We start from the raw sequence: 17,817 nt of genomic DNA, 5'->3' as shown, positions 1-17,817 counted from the left end.
TAGTCTGTAGTCTAGTCTATAGTCTAGTCTATAGTCTAGTCTATAGTCTAGTCTAGTCTATAGTCTAGCCTATAGTCTCGTCTAGTCTATAGTCTAGTCTATAGTCTAGTCTATGGTCTAGTCTATAGCATAGTCTACAGTATAGTCTGTAGTCTAGTCTATAGTCTAGTCTATAGTCTAGTCTATAGTCTAGTCTATAGTCTAGTCTATAGTCTAGTCTATAGTCTAGTCTATAGTCTAGTCTATAGTCTAGTCTATAGTCTAGTCTATAGTATAGTCTATAGTATAGTCTATAGTATAGTCTATAGTCTAGTCTATAGTCTAGTCTATAGTATAGTCTATAGTATAGTCTATAGTATAGTCTATAGTCTAGTCTATAGTCTAGTCTATGGTCTAGTCTATAGCATAGTCTACAGTATAGTCTATAGTCTAGTCTATAGTCTAGTCTATAGTCTAGTCTATAGTCTAGTCTATAGTCTAGTCTATAGTCTAGTCTATAGTCTAGTCTATAGTCTAGTCTATAGTCTAGTCTATAGTCTAGTCTATAGTCTAGTCTATAGTCTAGTCTATAGTCTAGTCTATAGTCTAGTCTATAGTCTAGTCTATAGTCTAGTCTATAGTCTAGTCTATAGTCTAGTCTATAGTCTAGTCTATAGTCTAGTCTATAGTCTAGTCTATAGTCTAGTCTATAGTCTAGTCTATAGTCTAGTCTATAGTCTAGTCTATAGTCTAGTCTATAGTCTAATCTATAGTCTAGTCTATAGTCTAGTCTATAGTCTAGTCTATAGTCCAGTCTATAGTCTAGTCTATAGTCTAGTCTATAGTCTAGTCTATAGTCTAGTCTATAGTCTAGTCTATAGTCTAGTATAGTCTAGTCTATAGTCTAGTCTATAGTCAAGTCTATAGTCTAGTCTATAGTCTAGACTATAGTCTAGTCTATAGTCTAGTCTATATTCTAGTCTATAGTCTAGTCTATAGTCTAGTCTACAGTCTAGTCTATAGTGTAGTCTATAGTCTAGTCTATAGTTTAGTCTATAGTGTAGTCTATAGTCTAGTCTATAGTCTACTCTATAGTCTAGTCTATAGTCTATTCTATAGTCTAGTCTATAGTTTATAGTGTAGTCTATAGTCTAGTCTATAGTCTAGTCTAGTCTAGTCTAGTCTAGTCTATAGTCTAGTCTATAGTCTAGTCTATAGTCTAGTCTAGTCTAGTCTATAGTTAGTCTATAGTATAGTCTATTAGTCTAGTCTATAGTCTAGTCTATAGTATAGTCTATAGTATAGTCTATAGTCTAGTCTATAGTCTAGTCTAGTTAGTCTATAGTCCAGTCTATAGTCTAGTCTATAGTCTAGTCTATAGTCTAGTCTATAGTCTAGTCTATAGTCTAGTCTATAGTCTAGTATAGTCTAGTCTATAGTCTAGTCTATAGTCAAGTCTATAGTCTAGTCTATAGTCTAGACTATAGTCTAGTCTATAGTCTAGCTCTATATTCTAGGTCTATAGTCTAGTCTATAGTTTAGTCTATAGTGTAGTCTCTAGTCTAGTCTATTGTCTACTCTATAGTCTAGTCTATAGTTCATTATAGTCTAGTCCTATAGTTTATAGTGCTAGTCTATAGTAGTCTATAGTTATACTCTATAGTCTAGTCTATAGTCTACTCTATAGTCTAGTCTATAGTTTATAGTGTAGTCCTATAGTCTAGTCTATAGTCTAGTCTATAGTCTAGTCTATCTAGTCTAGTCTATAGTCTAGTCTATAGTCTAGTCTATAGTCTAGTCTATAGTCTAGTCTATAGTCTAGTCTATAGTCTAGTCTATAGTCTAGTCTATAGTCTAGTCTATAGTCTAGTCTATAGTCTAGTCTATAGTCTACTCTATAGTCTAGTCTATAGTCTATTCTATAGTCTAGTCTATAGTTTATAGTGTAGTCTATAGTCTAGTCTATAGTCTAGTCTATAGTCTAGTCTATATTCTAGTCTATAGTCTAGTCTATAGTCTAATCTATAGTCTAGTCTATAGTCTAGTCTATAGTCTAGTCTATAGTCTAGTCTATAGTCTAATCTATAGTCTAGTCTATAGTCTAGTCTATAGTCTAGTCTATAGTCTAGTCTATAGTCTAGTATAGTCTAGTCTATAGTCTAGTCTATAGTCAAGTCTATAGTCTAGTCTATAGTCTAGACTATAGTCTAGTCTATAGTCTAGTCTATATTCTAGTCTATAGTCTAGTCTATAGTCTAGTCTACAGTCTAGTCTATAGTGTAGTCTATAGTCTAGTCTATAGTTTAGTCTATAGTGTAGTCTATAGTCTAGTCTATAGTCTACTCTATAGTCTAGTCTATAGTCTATTCTATAGTCTAGTCTATAGTTTATAGTGTAGTCTATAGTCTAGTCTATAGTCTAGTCTAGTCTAGTCTAGTCTAGTCTAGTCTAGTCTAGTCTAGTCTAGTCTAGTCTAGTCTAGTCTAGTCTAGTCTAGTCTAGTCTAGTCTAGTCTATAGTCTAGTCTATAGTCTAGTCTATAGTCTAGTCTATAGTCTAGTCTATAGTTTAGTCTATAGTGTAGTCTATAGTATAGTCTATAGTCTAGTCTATAGTCTAGTCTATAGTCTAGTCTATAGTCTAGTCTATAGTCTAGTCTATAGTCTAGTCTATAGTCTAATCTATAGTCTAGTCTATAGTCTAGTCTATAGTCTAGTCTATAGTCTAATCTATAGTCTAGTCTATAGTCTAGTCTATAGTCTAGTCTATAGTCTAGTCTATAGTCTAGTCTATAGTCTATTCTATAGTCTAGTCTATAGTTTATAGTTAGTTTATAGTCTAGTCTGTAGTCTAATCTATAGTCATGTCTTCAGTCTAAAATATTTTAAATAAAACTATAAGGAAGTAGAAAACAAGTAAATTGAACATAAATTGCTAATATTCTCTGCAGGATCAATGGGTTCTTTCAACCGTATATAAACGAACCTCTTCTATACCTGCATATTTAATAAACTTTATAGATTTTCCAAAACCCGATCATGCAGAACTAATGTAAAATTAAGATGTCTTTCATAAAGTTCTCCTGCTGGGCAAACTTAAATTACAATCTTTATTCAAACTTGCATATTGGTGAAAGTTTTCTTACAATTCTGATTATGGAAGAAGAAACCATTATTAGAATAACCACCCATTAAGCCGCACCAAAAGTCTAAATAAAAGAAAACAATATTATTGAAAAGACATTAACTTAAATAGTCATTAGGATGCAATTGAAACAAATATAATCATGAAATTAAATAAAAGAAAATCATGAAATAACAAATAAAAACCTTTCACAAAAGTAGAAAAGAAATGAGAATTATTGGCAAGAGACGCTACAGAAGGGAGCGTATTTGTAACAAATGGTCCAGATCAATTGTGTATGGTTGTCTTAAGTCGTTTATTGGTTAATGCTAGTACAAGGTTTTTCTTTCTATTTTCTTACATTTTTGTTTGGCTCTTGTTTGACAATTTAAAGTGAATGGTAGAAAATTTTTGTTATTTTTCCACATCTTTCAGTTAAGAACTTATAAAAAAATTGCAAAAAAAAAAAAACAATTAAATATTGTATGTTAGTTCATTTCTTTAAGCAACAATTTCTTTTATTTGATTAAAGCTTTTGAAAATATAATGGAAAAAATGTTCTTTCTTTCATAGAGGCTTAACATTAACTACATTAACTATTTATTTATTTAAGTTCTTTTTATATTGTTTAATTTCTTTTTGTTATAGTTTGTTTTTTCACGATTGTACCTCGATGATGATTAGTGTTTCAATTACTACATTAAGTAATAGAAGAAAGAAGTTGTGCTTTTACAGATTGTGGCTTTTTAATGATTTATTTAATTAAAAAGAAAAAATTAACAATGCTTTTGCAATTATCTTATAATTTAATTGGCTTTTAATGGAATTGCTAGATTTTTCTTACAGCGAAAATATCTACTTCTTTGTCAGTTTTGATATTAGAGGAATTACTCAAGATATGCCAGAAATGGTTTCAATTTATATAATTTCTTTAATAAAGTCTTTAACTTTTATAGACTAGACAATAGACCCGACTATAGACTAGACTTTAGACTAGACTATAGACTAGACTAGAGACTTGACTATAGACTAGACTATAGACTAGACTATAGACTAGACTATAGACTAGACTATAGACTAGACTATAGACTAGACTATAGACTAGACTATAGACTAGACTATAGACTAGACTATAGACTAGACTATAGACTAGACTATAGACTAGACTATAGACTAGACTATAGACTAGACTATAGACTAGACTATAGACTAGACTATAGACTAGACTATAGACTAGACTATAGACTAGACTATAGACTAGACTATAGACTAGACTATAGACTAGACTATAGACTAGACTATAGACTAGGACTATAGACTAGACTATAGAACTAGACTATAGACTAGACTATAGACTAGACTATAGACTAGACTATAGACTAGACTATAGACTAGACTATAGACTAGACTATAGACTAGACTATAGACTAGACTATAGACTAGACTATAGACTAGACCTATAGACTAGACTATAGACTAGACTATAGACTAGACTATAGACTAGACTATAGACTAGACTATAGACTAGACTATAGACTAGACTATAGACTAGACTATAGACTAGACTAGACTAAGACATAGACTAGACTATAGACTAGACTATAGACTAGACTATAGACTAGACTATAGACTAGACTATAGACTAGACTATAGACTAGACTATAGACTAGACTATAGACTAGACTATAGACTAGACTATACTAGACTATATACTAGACTATAGACTAGACTATAGACTAGACTATAACTAGACTATAGACTAGACTTATAGACTAGACTATAGACTAGACTATAGACTAGACTATAGACTAGACTATAGACTAGACTATAGACTAGACTATAGATTAAACTACAGACTAGACTACAGACTAGACTATAGACTAGACTATAGACTAGACTATAGACTAGACTATAGACTAGACTATAGACTAGACTATAGACTAGACTATAGACTAGACTATAGACTAGACTATAGACTAGACTATAGACTAGACTATAGACTAGACTATAGACTAGACTATAGACTAGACTATAGACTAGACTATAGACTAGACTATAGACTAGACTATAGACTAGACTATAGACTCGACTATAGACTAGACTATAGACTAGACTATAGACTAGACTACAGACTAGAATATAGACTAGACTATAGACTAGACTATAGACTAGACTATAGACTAGACTTAGACTAGACTATAGACTAGACTATAGACTAGACTATAGACTAGACTATAGACTAGACTATAGACTAGACTATAGACTAGACTATAGACTAGACTATAGACTAGACTATAGACTAGACTATAGACTAGACTATAGACTAGACTATAGACTAGACTATAGACTAGACTATAGACTAGACTATAGACTAGACTATAGACTAGACTATAGACTAGACTATAGACTAGACTATAGACTAGACTATAGACTAGACTATAGACTAGACTATAGACTAGACTATAGACTAGACTATAGACTAGACTATAGACTAGACTATAGACAGACTATAGACTAGACTATAACTAGACTATAGACTAGACTATAGACTAGACTATAGACTAGACTATAGACTAGACTATAGACTAGACTATAGACTAGACTATAGACTAGACTATAGACTAGACTATAGACTAGACTATAGACTAGACTATAGACTAGACTATAGACTAGACTATAGACTAGACTATAGACTAGACTATAGACTAGACTATAGACTAGACTAGACTATAGACTAGACTATAGACTAGACTATAGACTAGACTATAGACTAGACTATAGACTAGACTATGGACTAGACTATAGACGAAACTATAGATTATACTATAACGAGACTATAGATCACACAATAGACTAAACTGTAGACAAGTCTATTGAATGAACTGTAGACTAGACTATAGACTAGACAACAGACTAGGCTATAGACTATACTGTAGACTAGACTATAGATTCGACAAAATACTAGACTATACTATAGCTAAACTGTAGACTAAGCAATAGACTAGACATAGACTATACTATAGACTATGGGCCAGAATATAGCCTGGACTATATTTTTCTATTGTCTTTATAAATACAAGCTGGCCTTTGGATACATTCCACTCCAACTGCGTTTTTTTCAATAGTTGTAAGTAAGTCTTTCCCAATTTCCTTGAATTTTTGCAAACTAACTTATTTTAAAGAGTAATTTAAATTTTTTTAATCTATTTAACTTAATCTTATGAAATTAATTAAAAAGAAAAGGTTTTCTTATATCAATCTCATAAAAATGCAAACTTTTAAAATAATTTTTTAAGTAAAAGTGAAATTTTGTTGATCTTTTATTTTCTAAAAATTCGTTAATTTTCTTTAAATAAATATATAAAAAAAGACATAACAAAATAAATTACTTGTATCAAAATAATAATAATATTGTATTGTCGATTAAATGTTAACAGATAAACAATTTAGAAAGAAACATATATTCGTACTATAGACCATTTAAACACATACTTATGCTGATATACTGTGTACTTGTACACCGAGAGAAATACCGCATACTAAATTTAATATTACTATTCTCATTTTTAGCCTAAAACGTATTAAAAGAGCAATTTTAGTACTTAAAACAATTAATCATATTTTAAATAATTACTCATCGGGTTTGATAAAACAAATCAATATTAAAAATTATTTTACTGCAAACATATAATTCTCATTTAGTTAAGAATATGTTTTCCATAAGTAGTTGAGTTTTTGACAAAAGATATCTTTTTAGGTTGTGAATTATAATATCAAGTACGAATCGAGCTCAAATCAAGCCCATTTTGGGATTGATTTGAGTACGAATTACTCAACCCTTTTTTTTTGAGTGTATAAAACCATCGGATTGGTAGTCAAGAAGCTTAAGCTGGTATTATAAAGCTAAAGTAGTAAATAAATAACAAAAAGATGTAAAAGAAAAATAACAGCAACAATAATATTTATATAGTCTAAAGGTATTAAAACAACAACCTGTCATCTCAGCCAACCCTAGTAGTCAGTGAGACGGACAAATAGATGAATGTACGAGACAATAAAGCCAATTCAGTTGTTCAGTTTAAGTTTGTTGCTTCTTTTTTTATTATTTAGCAGTATTTAATAAATAACTACAGAAATTAATTGTGTTAAAAGTAATAAATCTTGAATTTTTTGTTAAAGCTATGAGCAATAAGAATATATGGGAAGTGAAAGGCATATTAGATTGGTCATTAGATATGTAACTCGCTGAAATATTGGCTCTTTTGCCAAGGAGAACTAAATCGATTGATTTATATTTGAAAGCATTTTTTTATATTATAGCTAGAAGCTCTAATGAACCTGGATTTTATCAAACTTTATAGTATGACTACAGAGCTATTACATTATATTCCAAGGGGACATCTGAAAGTCCATTTCTTTGATAACAAGGTTTGCGTGGATAGACAGACGCACAAAACCACCTAAGGATTGGTACTAGATTAATACTTTTCAGTGTTTTAAATATCAACACTAATTCATTATATTTTCCCCAACAATAGAAGTGTTAAACATAAAAACCAGACTACCACGCCTACTTTAAAATGGGCGTGATTAAAATACCAAAAAGAAAACTATATTATCGCGTTGGGTATTTGAAATTCGCTACAACTCATCCATAATAACTGAATACTTGTTGAACTTTATTGTTTAACTTGTCATCTTTTTAAACCTTTTTCATATTCTGCTAAAAATGGAAGATATGACTTTTATGGTCAACAACAGCAGAGACTTCTCACTTACAACAAATTTAATTTGTACAATTTTTTTCATAATTTTTTTGTTCACATTTTTATACCTAAACTTAAGGAAACGTAAAGAAAGACAAGACTCATGCTAAAACAAAAATAATCGTAATATCTTTATCAGAAACACAAGTTCATTTTTCAGCAACAACAACAACAGCAGTTTCAAAAATTAAAAAAAAAAAAACTTTATAAACATTTTCTTGTCTTTTTTCTTAATATGCTTAATACTTATATAATTCCATACTAATTTTCTATATATTTATGTTTCTTTCCCATCCCACCATTCAACGACAACAAACATGTTTGTCATCATCATCCTCATCTTCTCATCTGTAATGTTCTCAACTATATGCAACATGTTCTTGTCTACCTTCGAAACATTGAAAAAAAAAAACAAAAAATACCATCAACATCGTTGTAGGTTGCCATCACAATGGTACTTGGTATGCAGACAAATCACTTGTTCCCACCACCGAGAAATGTTTGAACTGTCAGTGTAATAAGAAGACTTTAGTCTGTCGTTTAAAAGTATGTCCTGAGATGCCGATGCCACCACCTCGTGGCTGTGTTGTTGTCCAAAAGAAGAACACATGTTGTCCATATTTATCGTGTGCACGTTTAGATGCCTTCTATAAGATACCAGCCACGCGTCGCATTATCGCATATTTAGATCATTACGAGCGTGAATCAATTGATCGTGTAGTCAATGAAAATATGCTACAGCGCAGATCTGATGATACTGATGTCGATTTATATGGTAAGTTATGGTAGACAAACATTCATATATACACAGTACTTAGAGAAATAAACACTATTTTAGTAGGGCGGGTTTTTATGAACGGAAAAGGGTTTGTGATCATGCGGTGTTATGAGTCTAGTCTATGGTCTAGTCTATGGTCTAGTCTATAGTCTAGTCTATAGTCTAGTCTATGGTCTAGTCTATAGTCTAGTCTATAGTCTAGTCTATAGTCTAGTCTATAGTCTAGTCTACAGTTTAGTCTATAGTCTAGTCTATAGTCTAGTCTATAGTCTAGTCTATAGTCTAGTCTATAGTCTAGTCTATAGTCTAGTCTATAGTCTAGTCTATAGTCTAGTCTATAGTCTAGTCTATAGTCTAGTCTATAGTCTAGTCTATAGTCTAGTCTATAGTCTAGTCTATAGTCTAGTCTATAGTCTAGTCTATAGTCTAGTCTATAGTCTAGTCTATAGTCTAGTCTATAGTCTAGTCTATAGTCTAGTCTATAGTCTAGTCTATAGTCTAGTCTATAGTCTAGTCTATAGTCTAGTCTATGGTCTAGTCTATGGTCTAGTCTATGGTCTAGTCTATAGTCTAGTCTATAGTCTAGTCTATAGTCTAGTCTATAGTCTAGTCTATAGTCTAGTCTAGTCTATAGTCTAGTCTATAGTCTAGTCTATAGTCTAGTCTATAGTCTAGTCTATAGTCTAGTCTATAGTCTAGTCTATAGTCTAGTCTATAGTCTAGTCTATAGTCTAGTCTATAGTCTAGTCTATAGTCTAGTCTATAGTCTAGTCTATAGTCTAGTCTATAGTCTAGTCTAGTCTACTATATAGTCTAGTCTATAGTCTAGTCTATATTCTAGTCTATAGTCTAGTCTATAGTCTAGGCTATAGTATAGTCTATAGTCTAGTCTATAGTCTAGTCTAAAATATAGTCTTTAGTCTAGTCAATAGTCAGGCCTATAGTTTAGTCTAGGCTAAAGTAAAGTCTTTGGAGCTATATATAGTCGCGACTTTAGAACTTTCTAAAGTCGAGACTATGGCTTACTTTTTAGGTCCCCTAGAACACCACTCCTTTCATTACACCCTTTCCAAAAAAAACTTTCTCACTTCTAAGTCATTACCAGCCTTTGCGTACAATTTTAAATTGCTGATGATTATTTTAATTATATGGAATTCTCTAAGAACCCTTTTTTTTCGCTTGCCTCCTTGCTACCTAGTCTTTTAGTGCTGTCTTAACTGTGGCAAGAAACGTGTTAATGCACGAGTTTGCAATTAATCACAAATGAAAATCATAGTCACATGCATACGTTCATGAATGTGCAATATAATATGTTTTAGCGTCAGGATCATTACTGTGGCAAAAGAAGAAGCTAAATGCTGGGAACATAGTGAGATTAGTTAAATTTTTTAAATTACTCACTGTTTAAAATGATCTTAAATGTTAAGATTATGTTAAATGAAGTTTTAGTAATGAAAACTATTTTATAAGGAATTTTGATTCTGATCACTATAGGGCATACACACATATAAGAGAAATTAGTCTAGGTCTCTTATTTGCAAATAAAATTAATTTTCTTTTCTATTTTCCAGTTTGTGTTAAAAATGGTACAGTTTACAAATCTGGCTCGGCAATGTCTTCCTCCAATCTCTGCAGTTATTGTTATTGTATTGGTGAGTTACTTTAAATCCCTAATCATAGATATTTAGGCACTAAACTCCCTTATTCATTACAGGTGGCACTGAGAAATGTGTTAAACCCAAATGCATGCTACCGGTCGAAGGCTGCAAACCCATTTTTGTGGACTCCACCTGTTGTCCCGTACGTTACGATTGTAGTACCAAACAAACAGGCAAATCATCCCAAGAAGTGCGTTATCGCAAAACTTCCAATAAACATTATATGAGAATGTCCCAACGTCTGCAACGTAATCATGGTTGTACCGTGGGTCAACAATTCTATACGGAAGGACAGAAAATGAAAAGTGATAAAGATAAACCCTGCGATATATGTTTCTGTATAAGAGGACAAAGGAAATGTGCACCCAAGAAATGTGCCCCAGCTTTAAGGAATTGCATACCAGTGGTGCCCAAAGGGCAATGTTGTCCTTCCAGTTACGACTGTGGCAGCCAGCGGGATTATCGCAGATCACAAAATTCCAGACAATTTAATTTGTTCTCCTTACTGTTTGGTAAAGATGATGAACAAGATGAAAATGCTGCCACAGAAATACCCGTACAATACCCGCATGACAGAGAGCCCATAACTACAAAGCCGACAAAAAATAAAGCGGCCACAACAGAGAAAAGTATATTCGATTCCATAAGAGAAGGTTTAGAATTTATCGATAACAATAATAATCAAATGCTTAAGGATAATATGGAGCTAGTGGTTGTACCACCACAACCAACACTACACAAGAAAGCCAGACCCTCACCTACACCCATACCCTTGGGCATGCACAATATTGTTAGTACAACAGAAGTAAGCTTTCTAGATTTACTACTTGGACCTTCGGAACCCAATGAACAGAAAACGGAAAATTCCTCCGAGGAAACTGAATCGGTGGAAGAGAAAACTACTCCTACTAGTACGGGTATATATTGGGTCGATTTACTATTGGGACCAGATAAGGAGGAGGATTCGAAAGATTCGGCCAGCACTATGTCCGATAAAGTAGATAAAGGTGACACTACAAATGTACAAGATCAGCTGGATTTTGAAAGTACCACATCGATAGATCGTGTCGATCATGAAAGTTTTGTAGACAGTGGCGAGTCAGTGGGAGAGTTAAATGCCGAGCAACAAGAAAAACTCTCTTTTTCCACGCTAGATATGATTACAACAACAGAATCAAACAATGAGGACTCTACACAAACTTATCCCACAACTTTAACTGAAACTACTGAAAAAATAAAGATCAAACAACCTGTAAGTACTACCAAGAAAACTGCAACAACAACAACTACTACAACCACGAATAAACCCACTACTACAACGACCAGTACCACTACTACTACCTCAACCACCAAGAAACCAACAAAAACTACTGCCACTCATCAAAAACCAAAACCTTTGTCAACAAAAATCAACCATAATCCGGGCAAGAATCATACACAAACAAAACCTGATAAAAATTCCGACTTTTTGGCTCAACTACTAGATGGTTTAAGTGGCATTTTGGCTGGTGAAAATAAAACCCGCCACAATACGCCAACTCTTGCAAATAACAAGCAAAATTTCAATCGAACCACCACAGTGAAATTGCCCACTCCTAAGCCCATGCCTTCGTTTAAGCCTCTACCACAAGATAAAACCTATTCACGCATCAATTCCAAAATAGCTAATCTCACTGTAAAGCCACCCATTATATCAACCAAGGATTTTACAAAACCCACCTTTAAACCGTTGCCAGGGAAAGAAAAAAAAAATCCACCCATACCCTTAAAGGCAATAGAAGAGGAACTACAAAGTACCACCACACCTTCTACAACAAGCACCTCCAGCACTACAGCAGCACTAACATCAAGATCCACAACAACTACAACCACGTCGACAACTACTACAACGAAACCTACAACATCTACCACTTCGAAACCCGTAGTAGTCATCAAAACAAACCCTACCATTTTGGAATCCGAACCTCTGGATCAAAACTCGGAACCTACTTTACCGCCTAGTTTGCCAAATCTCAAAATTATACCTTTCTTACCCACCGATGCTGTTAAAGCCGACCACAATCAAGGTTCCTCCTATGAATACTACCATCATCCTTCTGCACCCATATCACGCATAGACTATGATCTATACGATGACGCAAATTTATATCCTTCAATTACTGAAAAATATCCTTTATACCCTGATTTAGAAGATGGCAGTAAGGCAGAGTATATTTATAAATTTAATGTTGAAGGTCCCGATTCTCTGGTTTCCTCGAATGCAGGAAAATTTGACGGCACTTTGGGTTCTCCTGCTTTCTTGAAATATGATTTTGCAGCTTCTGGGACACCCTCATCGACAAAAGGATTTTCTCCGCCCACCAAAACCGAGGGTGGTTTTGTGCCTAAAGAACCACTGATTTTGGACGATGATGATCATGACAATGTTAGCGTTAAGGTCGGTGACAGTTATCATGTGACACATCATATTATAGATATAACGACATCGGGTGATGTCTTGAATACTACGAAGGTTATAGGTAAGTTAGACAGAATATAGATATAAGAATAGATGTAAGATCTTAGACTTGGTTGTAAAACGTCTCGAGAACTCACTGAGTAACTAACTAAGTAACAAACTAACAAACTGACAAACTAACAAACTAACAAACTAACAAACTAACAAACTAACAAACTAACAAACTAACAAACTAACAAACTAACAAACTAACAAACTAACAAACTAAGAAACTAAGAAACTAACAAACTAACGAACTAACAAACTAACAAACTAACAAACTAACTAACTATCTAACTAACTAACTAACTAACTAACTACTAACTAACTAACTAACTACTAACTAACTAACTAACTAACTAACTACTAACTAACTAACTAACTAACTAACTAACTAACTACTACTAACTAACTAACTAACTAACTAACTAACTAACTAACTACTAACTAACTAACTAACTAACTAACTAACTAACTAACTAACTAACTAACTACTAACTAACTAACTAACTAACTAACTAACTAACTAACTAACTAACTAACTAACTAACTAACTAACTAACTAACTAACTAACTAACTACTAACTAACTAACTAACTAACTAACTAACTAACTAACTAACTAACTAACTAACTAACTAACTAACTAACTAACTACTACTAACTAACTAACTAACTAACTAACTAACTAACTAACTAACTAACTAACTAACTAACTAACTAACTAACTAACTAACTAACTAACTAACTAACTAACTAACTAACTAACTACTAACTAACTACTACTAACTACTAACTAACTACTAACTAACTAACTAACTAACTAACTAACTACTAACTAACTAACTAACTAACTAACTAACTAACTAACTAACTAACTAACTAACTAACTAACTAACTAACTAACTAACTAACTAACTAACTAACTAACTAACTAACTAACTAACTAACTAACTAACTAACTAACTAACTACTAACTAACTAACTAACTAACTAACTAACTAACTAACTAACTAACTAACTAACTAACTAACTAACTAACTAACTAACTAACTAACTAACTAACTAACTAACTAACTAACTAACTAACTAACTAACTAACTAACTAACTAACTACTAACTAACTAACTAACTAACTAACTAACTAACTAACTAACTAACTAACTAACTAACTAACTACTAACTAACTAACTAACTAACTAACTAACTACTAACTAACTAACTAACTAACTAACTAACTAACTAACTAACTAACTAACTAACTAACTAACTAACTAACTAACTAACTAACTAACTAACTAACTAACTAACTAACTAACTAACTAACTAACTAACTAACTAACTAACTAACTAACTAACTAACTAACTAACTAACTAACTAACCAACTAACTAACTAACTAACTAACAAAGAGACCTTATTCAAAAAGACTTTCCTATTTTATAAATGGTTTATAAACCAAATTTGATTTGGAAATTTTGTTTTATAAACCTTTTATAAAATAAAATCTTTAGTTTTAGAGGGATCCCTAAACTTTTAAACGAACCTTAAGAAGTGGTTGTCAAATACAACATTCTTATTAGTTTATAATGTTAGCATTTTTGGCATTGATATCGGTATTACTCTGTGCTTGCCACTGATTGATTGTCAATATTTTGCGTATCGTAAACTTTCTCAGAATTCATATACAAATATCTCCAAACATAACCTACATAAGTACTTATGGTCTTTAAAGCTAAACAATTTTTTTGAAATTATATGTTTTATTTCCATGTCTTTTTCTAGAAATCACCACACCCGATCCCTTTAAAGATGTCATACGCACTGAACCGCCACCAGATTTGATATCTCTAATCGAAGACAAATTAAAGAATTTTATTGGCAAATCAGGCGCAACAACAACGACTACAACAGCCACAAGTAGTCAGTTAAATGATAAGCCACAAAATATAGCAGAAATTGAAATGAATTTAAAACAAACAGATACAAATTCAATGAATACAAAAAGGACAACCCAAATCAAAATGACAGCTACGCATGTTGCAAACAGCAATAATAATAACAACAACAACAATGACGGTCAGAACAATGGTTTCAATAAAACTCTGGCTGAAAACGAAGAAAAACTTATGCAACAAACCATTGGCGTTGACATGGATGATGAAGCTAATGTTGATGTAAATGATGTGAGTACAATACCTCCATTTAAAACATTACCAAAGGCGGCAATGGTAGTACAACAATTGAGGCAAGATGACAATACAACAACTATAACGACTATGACGTTGACAAAAGAGTCTGGCATAGCACAGACAAATAACAAATTAAAACAAACAGAAACAACGTTAAGGCCAATAGTTAGTACATCAACGACAACTAGGAAAATGACCACAACAACTACAACAACGAAAAGGCCAACAGTAGTTGCAGCAAATATTAAGGTAAATCGTAATAAAACAATTGCCTCCACTGCCTATAGAACTAAACAAACACAAACGCTGCAGCAACAGCAACAGCAACAAAAACCTACAAAAATAAATAAAAATTCCACATTGAATGTTAGTGAAATGAAAATATTGGCGTCATCAACAACATCATCATCATCATCATCGTCATCTTCTAGTTATTCCTCTTCATCATCTGGCGGCTCTATGTCAACATTGAAAACTAAGTCCAATGCAACACGACGTGTAACAAGTACTAAACCAACAAAACATAATAAACCAACGACCACCAACTCTACGACAACAGCAACAACAACAAAGAACACTGTTAAACCAAATGCAATAAATATTGATAGAACCTCTTTGGCCACTAGACGGACAGCAAAACCAACAACAGCTAATGCAAATATACAGGCTGTGACTAAATCTAAAACCTCAACTATCAGTACCAGTGCAACAACTAAAAAGACAACTACCACTAGACCTACGACGACAACAACAACAACCACCACGGTACCAACAAACTCCGCTTCTGCTGCAACACAACAAAAGACTGCAACTACAAATCCATTTTTTATGTCACCTTTTGACAAATTGCCTTTCATGGATGCCAGTTTTGAAGTGAAACGTAATTCAGCAACGCCCTCTACAACATCAACCACCACCTCCTCCCCGCCACAACGACAACAGCAACAACCACATTTTGCAACAATTGACGATGCTTCAATGCTAGATGGTGAGCAAGATAATGCTGATGAATATGATTCATCTGCAACATCGTCTTCGAGGCATAAATTAATGGGTTTGGTACATTACAAACATACACTTAATCAATTGGAGGGCTTAGAACCTACAACGCAACAACAACAACGCCCTCAGCATTATTCTTACTCAGCCCCTAACTCTGATTTATCCAATGCCTCTCATCTTACCTCTACACAATACAACTCCCAGGTGTCATCACCCTCGTCAATGGCCTCACAGCATCAGCAACAACAGTCATCTTCATCATCATCACTAAATAATTTAATTGATCCCACAGGTATTTTAAAATTGGCGGGTTGTAATATTTATGGACGTATGTATCGCGTTGGCCGCATCATACTTGAACTTTCATCACCCTGTTTAGAGTGTAAATGCACAGAAATTGGTGTTAAGTGTGGACCATTAGACTGCTGAGAGAATGGTTTTATTTTAGAAATTTCAACTATTTTTTCTCTTATTTAAATTATAGTTTTTAAAATTTAGTTTAGTATTTTCTACTTTAAGTTAAATATGAAAAACACGATCATTTAGTTTTAAAAAAATCTGAAAATAACATCATAAGTTATCTTAAGATTAAAATCAATGCTTTAAGGGGTTAATATAATATTTATATTAAATTATCAAGACAATAGTTAGTTATAACTTAGTATTTACTCAAATCGTTTTATAAGATTTTATTTAAGATTTATAACTCAGATTTTAAGCTGTAAATTTAAATTATTTTACTCTTTAAAGTATTAAATTTTAATTAAACAATTCACAGTTTGTATTGTCGTCTCATTGTAATAAAAATCATAAAATGTTTTAATTATTGCATACAACAGTATGACTTTTTTGTGAATTGCCCAAATATTTATTAAGTATTTGTAAGAAAATTGCACAATTGTAAAATGTTTATGGAGAAATTTTTTGCAAATAAGTTATTCCAATGATATACGAACATTCTAAATTATTTTTAAATATATGTCACAATATTTATTTGTAATTTTTAAGAAAAATTATTGTAGTTTTATACAACCTTTACATACAACCTTTATATACATATAAAATACCTATTTATTAAGGTTTTAAAATAAAATAAATTGAATAAATAACTAAAATAAAGCTGTTTTTTAATTGTGCTAGGACTATTAAGGATTCTTCTTAGGGTTTTTTCAAATACGACCAGCTGGAGGACTATTAAGGATGCTAGGACTATTAAGGATTCTTCTTAGGGTTTTTCAAATAAGACCAGCTGGAAAAATAACAAGAAAGAAATCAACTGGCTTTCCAACGCTCTTGTTACGCCCCTACTGTTCTATTGTGCATTATTTATATTATAATCCTTATCATTGATCATATGCAATGCCTGTAGCTAGTAGACTGGTCGTAGTAGTAATGAGGATTCCCAAATAATTTGAATAATGGCTATTGCGTTACGAACTCCTTCTTCCATAAATGTTGCCTTATCTGTATTCTGGAACAAGGTTAATTTATACTTGAGTATCACCAACCTGATGCAACTATATAAACAAGCTCAACTCAGTTTAATGAGATCAACAGTCAGACTTCGAGGTCTAACTGGCAACTACAGAATGCACTTAGTTCAAACTTAATTATAAGCCAACGACCTTACCACGCTGAATATATCGGTTCTCGTCCGATCACCGAAATTAAGCAGCTTCGCGAGCGGTTAGTACTTAGATGGAGGACCGCTAGGGAACATCGCGTATTCTTGGCATTTTTTGGAGAAAAAGTAGCGAGAGCAATTTGATACTGCTATAGCCTCTTCATATTCCAATGACCGACCATACGTGGCAATATCACCCC

At 32.6% G+C, this 17,817-nt stretch overlaps 1 protein-coding gene across 1 annotated transcript in view; it reads left to right on the top strand.

Moving 5' to 3' along the window:
• Positions 1-16,726, top strand: part of LOC119611569 (flocculation protein FLO11) — a 53,934-nt gene extending 37,208 nt beyond the window's left edge. The window contains exons 3-6 of the mRNA XM_037967210.1: positions 8,308-8,643; positions 10,218-10,298; positions 10,361-12,823; positions 14,585-16,726. Coding sequence (XP_037823138.1) covers positions 8,308-8,643; positions 10,218-10,298; positions 10,361-12,823; positions 14,585-16,422 — 4,718 coding nt within the window. The 3' untranslated portion in view covers positions 16,423-16,726. The remainder of the gene's footprint in view (positions 1-8,307; positions 8,644-10,217; positions 10,299-10,360; positions 12,824-14,584) is intronic.
• The last annotated feature ends 1,091 nt before the right edge of the window (positions 16,727-17,817 follow it).

This window comes from Lucilia sericata, unplaced genomic scaffold, assembly GCF_015586225.1.
Source record: "Lucilia sericata isolate MDLA Ls3-8-SP2 unplaced genomic scaffold, ASM1558622v1 Contig001482F_arrow, whole genome shotgun sequence".
In the NCBI taxonomy this organism is placed as follows: Eukaryota; Metazoa; Arthropoda; class Insecta; order Diptera; family Calliphoridae; genus Lucilia; species Lucilia sericata.
The sequence above is the reverse complement of the archived record's forward strand: the minus strand, read 5'-3'. Positions and strand labels throughout refer to the sequence as shown.